Genomic DNA, 10841 nt, shown 5'->3' with positions numbered 1-10841 from the left:
CACCTAAATTAACCCTCCAAAAGCCCCAAAACCCCCTCCCCCCCTTTCAAAAAAAAACCCAGCACATGAAATGCTGACGCGTGGATGCCTTTTGGTCCCGGTTGGTGTCATCAACCGGGACTAAAGGCCCCCCTGCCCGGGCTCACCGCACCGGCCACGTCGTGGCCCATCTGTCCCGGTTCGTGTAAGAACCGGGAGTAAAGGCCAAGGGCATTAGTAACGACCTTTTAGTCCCGATTCCGAAACCGGGACAGAAGGCCCTTACGAACCGGGACAAAAGGCCATTTTTCTACTAGTGATATACAAGTAAAATTAATAAATCTACATTCTAAAATATGTTTATATACATTCGTATGTACTATGTAATGGAATCTGTTCAAATGCTTATATTTAGAAACAGAGGGAGTACATAGGATAAAAAGTACCCAACTGCGGCAATTATTCCTTTTCTTTATTGCCAATGCCAAAACCAGTCAGATTTTATGAGAGGAGATCGTGTGACAGGGTAGATTATTTACCCGGGGATGCCGCCGTGTAGGATCTGAGGAACATTCCACACCCATCTCGATCCAGCAGACAAAGCTGTGGTTGAAATATCATAGCATATGTGCTCTGAATCCTGCTAATGGTTTTCACTCTCGGCGAATTGCAGAATCCTCGCGTTCATTTTCAGGCCGGCGTACGCAGTACGTTGCGAGGAGAGGGCCCCACACGACGAAACGGGGGCTTGGAACGGAAACAAAGGGAACCATTTGGCTCACGATGTCACTACGACTATTAGTATGGCGTATTCTGTTTTGGCCTGGCGGTGCAACCGTGCAACTATATATAGCGCGCGCACACAAAGAGAGAAAGGGGGGTCAGTAGAGCCGGAACCCCACTAACACAACGCTAACGTAAGCTTGGTCGCCGATGAAGGGCTGCGGCGGCCTGATCCATGCGGGCGACGAGGAAGAAGGGGCGGCGCTGGTGCCGCTTCCAGCAGCAGATGAGCTGCAGGAGGCGCCGCACAAGGTCGTCGACGACGACGGCGACGCTGCTGAACGGACGGTTGAACGCCAGCCACCGTCGTCCTCGGCAACAACGACGACGAGGCCGTGCTGGAAGACGCCGCTCCTGTCACCGACGAAGGGCGCCGTGGGGCTGGTGATCGGCGGCCTGGTGCTCCTCGCGCTGCTCGCCGGCGCCGGATGGGTCGACCTGGACGCTGTAAGTACATACACCCTACACCCCATCGAGTTAGACACCTATGCATGCGATTATTCATCAACACCGATCGATCGTGCTAGTATATCTTTCTTAGAACGGACGAATAACAGTTTACCAGCCGCGCGAGTTTACATATACGAATTAGTAACCACGCTTACGTTCATTTCCAAATACGTGAAGATACGAAAATCAGATGTAAAAAAACCTTGGAGTATTTTCTATTTATTGTGTCGCGGGTAAATGGACCTAGTAAATGGAGTCCATTGATACGTGAAGATACGATAATTAAGATACTGGTCGACGGGCTCCAAGGTCAAGCACTGGTGCTGCTATTCCACACGCCGTTCGCGACAGGCAAACGGAGTCGCTCGCTACGAGTCAAAATCAGTACTCGCCATGGAGATCACTACCTCGCTGGACCAATGAGCGTGAGACAGTTCCTATCAGAGGAAACTTTCACGATGGACTTTGAACACAGGAGCAGAAAAACAAGACCGTCCATGTAGAAAAATCAATTCGTATTGTAGGCAACGTCAATCCTTATCAGCGACGGGACAGCTGAATATGAACCAAGTAGTTGCTCGAAGTCGGCCTGTGATAGTAATACGTGTATAGTATGAGAATGACGTTTTGGAGCTCGGCCTCTATAGAGGCCGAAATTTTTGAAAAAATCAAAATTAGAAAATTTTAGTTTCAAAAAATGTGAAAATAAATATACAACTAAACAAGGATGTGATCCGTGTATGTAAAATTTCAGGTCGAAATACTTTGAAACGCGACCTGTATAAAAAAACAAATTCATGGTCTGAAATAATGAATAGTAGCATGTGTTAAAAAGTTTCAAATTTATCTTTTCTGCACAGCCCTCATTTGAACATATTTTGTTCTGGAAATTTACACTTGTGTATTATACCTTCATCTATCTATGTATTTGTTTTCATAATTTTTTGAAATATTAAAATACAAATTTTCACGAAATTTAAAGTTTGAATTTAAAGGAGCCAAAAGCAATTTTCGGTATAGTATAGCTTAGTTTGTGCTCACGTGGATAGCAGTACTACGTGTCAGCATAACAGATTTTTTTCTCTCTAAATTTGTTTTTGCCTACTGCTAACTTGATCCCTGCAATTAACCGAAGCCTAAGCTAACCATGCGAATATATTAGCACTGACTAAGGCTCTGTTTGAAACCACAATAGATTATAATAATTTAAATTATAAAAATAAATTATATAATCAGGTTTATAAAAATAATTTTGGTGGGCATGTTTATAGGCTAGATTATATAAACTGTAATTCAGGTTTTTTACATTGCATAATGACCTGTCTGTCCTGTGCGTGCGCCGAGGAGAAAAAAGAAGGAGGATGGCGATGGCAGAAATTAGTAATTATCTTCAACTTTACAAGGATAATACATCATTAACAATTCATAATCTGATTTTATCTGGGTATAGTAGATTGTGAGTTTTTTAATAATCTGTCCATCTAATTTTTATAATTTACAACATAATATGTCATGTTTGAAGACAATATAGATTATGAAAACTGAATTATCATAATCTGAGTGGTTTCAGACAGGACCTAATTTATGCGATTGTAATCTCGAATAAATGTACACTCGAATGAAAGATCCCCGGCCCGGCCATGGGCATGGAAACTGACAAAATATTCCGTTGTTTTGACTTTGTGAGCCATGACTTGGTTCTCTAGCGCTAGCTCTGAGAGCCTGAGAAGGATGGAGAAGCCGCTAGAGTTTCTTTTCAAATACTACGGCAAATATATACAGAGACCAAACATCAGACTGCCGCGTGCCCATAGATTACATCATCAGATGACCAAAAGTAAGTATAACATAATTCTTAATTAGGAGATCGAAGTCACGACATGCATAGTGAGGTGTCTAATTCTTCTTTGCAGCAAGTAAACTGAAGTCTCAGTCAAGCCATCTGCATGCGTAATACGTGCTAGCTGATTGGCGAAGAATAACAAGACACGCGCGTACGAGTAGTTGAATTCGTGCAAATTACTATACTATTTATTCCGACATTGCGATCATCTGATCGCTAAGTCTATTGACAGGTGGAGTCGTGTGTTTGCAACGTTTGGACATATCAATTCATGATCAAGCTACCTCTTGCCTGAAATTAACCACTCATGCATGGAGAAGCCCATCTAGCTACTAGAATTTTCTCCATGCACGCACGCATACGCATGGAAGTTCCAGAAAACATTATGCGTTGTCTTGACTTTGTGATAGAGTCGTGAGAGCCATGTAAACGATCGATTATTGATGGTGAAATCACAAAGAGTTCCACCAAGTATACAGTGAGTACCTTTATTATCAGAGAACGTGCATAGGGAGGGTGTATCTGCTGCAAGTGCTAGGAAATTTCATAGCTGCAGTCAAAATCAGCTTCCCTTGAACCACTGCCACTTAAAACCAGTGACCTGCTAGATCGATCAGCAAGTGATCGGCCACTAATCCTTGGTTCACATGTTGCCCCACTTGCAAGACCAAGTGCCAAAAACAGCGGGCCTTGACGGCCAATTAATTCATGCGTACTAACATACGGTAGAGATAAACCCTGAATCCAACGCCACCAAAGGACTGGAGTGGACGACGACGTGTTTAGTTTTGCTTCACAGAAGATATTCCAGTAAGGTTCTGATTCTAGTGGCCATGTCCATACGTAACGTCATGCACGTCCTTGGTTAACCACAGGAGGACACGTAGAATCCTTGCGTCGCCGTGGAAATTTGCCTCTTTAATTAGTCCGACTTTTCAGTCCATCAGCTGATGGCTAAGTTCTGCGGACTTCCTGTGGTCGTTCGCACTTTTTGCAAGATAAGATAATGTCATGTCTTCAATCAGAACTCAAATTCATGTTTTAGAAAAGCATGCAAGCTCAAAAGAAAAGTAATTAAGCACACCTAGCCAACAAAATTTTGTTACATACTCCCTCCTTTGCGAAAAGTATAGCATATTTTGATTCGTTAAGACATCCATTTGGTCAATAATTGCTCCATAAATACAAGTTTACATGATCTAAAATTTGTGTCACTAGATTAATATTTAAAAGTATTTTGTTATAACAGTGATTTTATATCACATAAATCAAATACTTAAAAAGTAATTGTTGGTCAAAGGCTTGTCTTAACGAGACGAAATACGCCTTATTCATCGGAACTGAGGGAGTATGAACTACTCCTAGATTAAGCAAATGAATTTTGCAATCAATATAACAAGGAGAAATATTTAACCCAAATCGACCATTAGTCAAGGGTACATTTCACGCGCATAATATTCTTATAATGGCTTTTACCTTCTCCTTTCAATGTGTATTTGATGAATAATTTATTTTGTGTTGGATACCTAGTATGCACGTATGACTGCCATATATAATAGGACTTCCTTGATATTGGATAACATTTTCCTTTTCTCTATTTATTACAAATTTCTAAGGGACACAAACTCTTGCACTAATCCATATCGTTGTTATAGAATGCATATTTAACTTATCATATCATATACTTTCTTCGTTCCTTTATATAAGGTGTATTTATTTATTTTTAAAAAAATCATTACGTAAGGTGTATTTCTCCTTTCTCTTAATTTTTTCGTAAATGCCTTCATACCATCCAGTACATGCCTTTCGTAAAAAGTAGTACGTAGACCCAATAGGAAGGTAGTAAAAATCTAATCTCTCTCCCTAATTGCATGCACTCACATTTCTCTCTCTCTCTCTCCCATCCCACTGATTGATTTTATTCCGGTGTAACAAGATTCATTTGCTTTTTTATTAGATCGCTAGTTATTTAGTTGCTAACTACCTAATTAGTTACGTGTATTTCCGTTCAAAATTCTTCTCAAATATGTGCTCTGATCATCCCAAAATAATACACCTTAGGTCGTGTTTGGAATGCCGTTTCGGTTAGCAATACACATTTAAATAATACACATCTCACTGCGTCGTTTTGCTTTCAAGTGAAAATTGCTACCGGCTCTGTAAATTACATCTGTAAATTAAATACATGTGTATCTAAATACATTCAATCCAAGCGCGCCCTTACATAAAAAAACAAAGGGAGTATCATGTTACAATTCTATTAGTTTCATCCTTAGGCTATCGGTAATGGTAGTATCATAGGTAGTATCATGCATGCCAATTAGGCAATTTTGATGAGGTGACATAGAATTAAATGAAGAAAGAGAGGGTTGAGTATCATATCATGATACCGTATCATATTAAATGTTGTGCTACTATGTGTCTTGCATGACAATAAATAAATTACCATATGATACTATGCATTACAGATGTGGTATCATACACTAATACCATATGCATGATACTAGTATATGATACTACCCATTACAACCGGCCTTAGTCACAGGTTAACCCATACAAATGTTTTGATTTTATTAGGAAGAACTATATTGTCCTGCGGCAAAAAGAAGGAAGAATTATATTGTCTGTGTCATTTTGTTTCACATAAATTAAATTTATTTTCTACCTCAATTTTTTCTCTGATGATATTTTTAAGTGAATACTTGGATTTCGATCCTAAGGTTCAAAAAAAATCAAGAATTAGCTTTGTTTTCTCAGTGCATGAATAGAATATTTATATTCTGTGTGATAAAAATGGCACGTCTGTCCACTGTCCACATGTATTGCCTTTAATTTTTACTACACACAATGGCATGTAGTATACGGTAGCACGGAAATTGTAGAGCTATGCATGATATATTTCCGTGTAGCACAATGCTTTAATGACACGATAATTTGTTTCTTTATATAGGAGTATCTGTATAAAGGAAAAAGTCCATATAATAACCCTATAGGATTGTTGTCCATAGTAGTACTATACTACAGGCCATCGGATGACGCAAAATAGACGGTTCATATTAACTGGGACCATCCTAAAATTTCTCATGATACTACAATGTGCTCTACTGATCCCTCTGCTCTTGTACATGCGTGCTGAATCGATCGATCAGTCGTTCCTGCGGGGCAATGGCAGCGGCACCGGCGGCACCGGCCGTCGTTGGCGCCATCCTCCTCGCCGCCAACGGTCATCACCGCCCGTGCCCATACCCTTCAGCTGTGGCAACGGGACGTCATCGTCGTCTACGCCACTATGCCGTCGCCCCCGCGTGGGAATGCCACCACCGGCCGCGTCACCATCTCCAGCGGCGCCGCCGCCGCCTTCGTGCCCGGACTACTTCCGGCACATCCACTCGGACCTTGAGCCGTGGCGGGAGAAGGGGATGAGCAGGGAGGCGGTGGAGCGCGGCCGGCCGAAAGCGGCGTTCCGGCTGACGGTGGTCTCCGGGCGCGCGTACGTGGAGACGTACCACCGCGTGTTCCAGACGCGGGACCTGTTCACGCAGTGGGGGATCGCGCAGCTGCTCGCCCGCTACCCGGGCCGCGTCCCGGACCTGGACCTCATGTTCAACTGCGAGGACATGCCGGAGCTGCGCGCCGCCGACTACCCGGACACCTCCGCCGCGCCGCCGCTCTTCCGGTACTGCAAGGACGGCACCTCGCTCGAGGTCCTCTTCCCGGACTGGTCCTTCTGGGGCTGGCCGGAGGTGAACATCCGCCCCTGGGGGCCGCTGATGAAGGAGATCGCCGAGGAGAACGCGCGGCTCCCCTGGCCGGACAGGCAGCCGTACGCGTTCTGGAAGGGCAACCCCGACGTGTCGAGAGCGCGCCGCGACCTCTTCCGCTGCAGCAACGACTCCGCCGCCGGCAGAGACTGGAACGCGCGGCTGTTCGCGCTGGACTGGGGCGCCGCCAGCCGGAACGGGTTCAAGGGCTCCACCAACCTGGCGGAGCAGTGCCGGTACAGGTACAAGATCTACGTGCAGGGGCGGTCGTGGTCGGTGAGCGAGAAGTACATCCTCGCGTGCGACTCGCCGATGCTGGCCATCGACACGCCCTTCGACGACTTCTTCTCCAGGGGCCTCGTCGCCGGCCGCCACTACTGGCCCGTCGACCCCGGGGACAAGTGCCGCGCCGTCAAGTTCGCCGTCGACTGGGGGAACGCGCATCCGGCGCTGGCACAGCGGATGGGCAAGGAGGGCAGCGGGTTCGCGAGGGAGGACATGAGCATGGACTACGTTTACGACTACATGCTGCACGTGCTCACCCACTACGCTGCATTGCTCCGGTACAAGCCTACCGTGCCGGACAAGGCCGTGGAGCTCTGCCCCGAGTCCATGGCCTGCTCCGCCCAAGGCCGGGACAGGGAGTTCATGATGGAGTCCAGGGAGATGTACGAGGCCGGGTACGAGCCGTGCACGATGCCGCCGCCGTTCACGGCGGAGGAGGCGAGGGAGATGGCCGCCCGGGAAAAGGATGTGCGAAGAAAAGTAGTTAAAATGGAGGGGAGGTAGCTGCTCACCTTACTAGAAATGGTAGGTTATAGTACAAATTGATTTACTGTGACAGAGAAAGATCAACCAATGAAACAGGAAAATATCCAAGATGAAGACCAGCTTAGGGTATATATCTTCTTTACAAAATAAATGGGTTCAAAGCATTTGCAACCCTTTTCTTTTTCAAACGGAAGGTTTTGCTAAAACCTATAGCATCCGCTTCCTCCGATCAATATTAACTTTGTGAGTATGCAAATACTATGATATTAGATTTTCAAAAACATTACCTCAGGACTGTCACTTGTAAAAATATACCTCAACGAACCCCCTCATCGCCTGCAATTGCAGCGCACAAATCTTGAAGCTCACAAGGCGCCACATCAAATCATGAGAGCAATTCGCCGTAAGTCATCTTTATTCACATCAACAGGGAGGAGCTCCCCGGCTCCATTACTCACAAAGAAGTATGAATGGTCAGATAAGAAGTACAAGTCTAAAAAACAAAAAAGGAAAAACTAAAAACACATCACAAACATATTGAGCTTTTGGGTGTCTCAGCATCGCCAAAAGACAACCACAAGAGTCTCAATTTATCACATGAAAGCACACAAAAAAAAACGCAGCAAAGTTGTGCGTAGATAGGGAGCGGTTGCTTTTCCAATCGCCTTTATGCATAGCGCGCCACAGCAGATTCTAGGGTCTCCAAGGCTGAGACTGGATTATGCACGTTATGTTGGAAATATGAGCAATTTATCATAGGATTTTATTAAAAAAAAGCTAGGGAAAACATGAGTATCACAAAAAAGATAAAACAAGACATGAAATATAAAGATGAGACGACGAAAGACATGTGCACATATGAACTAGAAGAGAACATATATAGAGCCGTACTATATACACAAGGCATCATATGGAGTGATGAGCAGAAACGGAACATATCTAGAAGTGAAACTGTAGCAAAAAGTTATGGTAGGAGCTCAACGAAAAAGAACATGAGTACGTACAGTGTTGCAGCAGAAGTAGGGTTGGTGTTGGCGTTGTCGTTGGCCATGTTACCGAAGAGATGGTCGACGTCGCGGAAGTAGTCGTCGTCCGGAAAGAGATCGTCGGTGCCCGTGATGGAAGCGAGTAGTCGCGCTGAGCGCTCCCCAAAAACCTTATCGCCCTTCTCACGTACATGACTCGAAGAGACGGAGTTTCGGAGGCCTACTGTCCCGAATTACGGTGCACGCCGCAAGTAGGGATGGGGAAGAACGTAGCAGCAGCACAGAGGAAGGAACCGGTGGCGAGAGGAAGTTCTGTTGCCTCTTCTCTGGAGAGGAGTGACCTCTCTTTTATAGGCGCAAGAGAAGGATGCGAGAGGCCAACGACGGGAGCCGAAGAGTATTGCGTGGGAAATGAAACGAACAGCAGCCGAAGAGTATCCACTACAGCAAAACGTTCAGCTTCCGAGTGACCTTTCGTATACTAGTCGTGCGTGGCAAAAATTTAGTTCGGCTCATTCCCACAACCCGCGGCGCGTCGTGACGAGGCGAGGCGGGCGACGGAGGAGGAGGAGCGCGCGTGTATGTCTCTCTTGTTTTCAAGCTCATACATGTGTGGAAACATCCTCCTTTATAAGGAGGTCCAACTCTCACTAAACTAGCAATGTGGGACTAAACATTTCCACCTCTTGCCTTGCACAAATGGGCTGCGTGGGCCTCTAGGATTTATTAGGAATTTTCTGAAATTATATATTGGGCTGGCCCAAAAGTAGACAAAATTCCAGCAATCCCACACCAGATCCGAGAGGCACACAAAAATTGCCTTTGGTTTCAAAACACTGTTTTATATACCGATACTGCAGTGGAGACTGTTAAGCTGAACTTCCACCTAGAACTCTATGCTACATTAGTAAGCAATTTGAACAGTGGACTAGGCCTTGAACTGCAAGTTTTATGCGAATCTAGCTTCACACAGAGCTTTGATTGATACTAGGCTACCGTGGGACTTCCCCGCGGGTGGAGCTTATGCCTCATACTCCGAGACCTTTCATGAGTTTACTAGAGAGCATCCTACTCTCATAGATTGCGATGTTAACAATCAGACTCATATAGGTATGTTCTTCAAAAGATGTTCTGCAGGATAACATCTCTGCTTCAATAAGCCACTTAGAACATATTAAGATGTATATCAACTTGACATGCAGTTTAGGAAATTATTGCATCTTCATGGAGTGGGTATTATCAATGATAAGGATACTTTCCTCTCAGTTGACCAATAGCTTGACTTCCACATCTAATTCACGGGGTCTCCGATCACAAAGAATGGGTTACCGCTGTGAACAACTCAAATTGTGGGTCTCATACCCATCTCCCTCGATGCATTATCTATCACATTACGTGATAGACCCTTAGTAAAAGGATCTGCCAGATTTTTAGATGTTTGGATATAATCCAATGCAATAACTCCGGAGTTTTTCATTTTTCTGACAGATTTTAACCTTCTCTGAACGTGTCTTGATGACTTCATGTTATCCTTTGAGCTGCTCACTTTCGTGATCACATCTTGATTGTCGCAGTTCATAAGGATACCCGGTACAGGTTTCTCGACAACCGACAAGTCACTCAAGAGTCGGCGAAGCCAATCTGCTTCGACCGTAGCTGTATCTAGTGTTGTGAGTTCTACTTCCATTGTTGACCTTGTTAAGATCGTTTGCTAGCAAGACTTCCAAGAAACAGTGCCACCTCCATGAGTAATACATATCCGCTCGTGGCCTTTATCTCATCAGCATCAGAGATCCAGTTTGAATCACTATACCCTTCAAGCACCCTTGGGTGTCCAGTATAGTGAATTCCATAATTTGCAGTGCCTTTCAAATAATGCAAAACTCTCTCTAGAGCTTTCCAATGCACATCTCCTGGTTTTGAGACAAACCGACTCAGTTTGCTAACAGCGAAAGAGATGTTAGGTCTTGTAGCACCGGCTAAGTACATAAGTGAGCCAATAATCTGAGAATATTTCAATTGGTCTCTATCAATTCTTCGATTCTTTCGAAGCAGCACGCTCACATCATATGGTGTGGGAGAGGACTTGCAGTCACTATACCCAAAGCGACTCAAGATCTTTTCCACATAGTGAGATTGAAGCAACGTAATCCCACCATCTTCGTCTCTCAACAACTTGATGTTCAGAATGACATCAACCACTCCTAAATCCTTCATCTCAAAACAGTGACATAGGAAATCCTTGACCTCTTTTATAACATTCAGATT

General features: G+C 44.5%; 1 protein-coding gene across 1 annotated transcript; it reads left to right on the top strand.

The window, feature by feature from the left end:
• The first annotated feature begins 854 nt into the window (after nucleotides 1-854).
• On the top strand, nucleotides 855-8336 carry LOC123413302 (O-glucosyltransferase rumi-like). The gene is made up of 2 exons (XM_045106243.1): nucleotides 855-1209; nucleotides 6205-8336. The coding sequence occupies exons 1-2, from the start codon at nucleotides 913-915 to the stop codon at nucleotides 7603-7605; spliced, it is 1698 nt and encodes a 565-aa protein (XP_044962178.1). The 5' UTR covers nucleotides 855-912; the 3' UTR covers nucleotides 7606-8336.
• Nucleotides 8337-10841: the final 2505 nt, after the last annotated feature.

Source organism: Hordeum vulgare, chromosome 7H, assembly GCF_904849725.1.
Source record: "Hordeum vulgare subsp. vulgare chromosome 7H, MorexV3_pseudomolecules_assembly, whole genome shotgun sequence".
NCBI classification, from domain to species: Eukaryota; Viridiplantae; Streptophyta; class Magnoliopsida; order Poales; family Poaceae; genus Hordeum; species Hordeum vulgare.
Note: the sequence above shows the minus strand (reverse complement) of the source record. Positions and strands in the feature narration are given on the sequence as shown.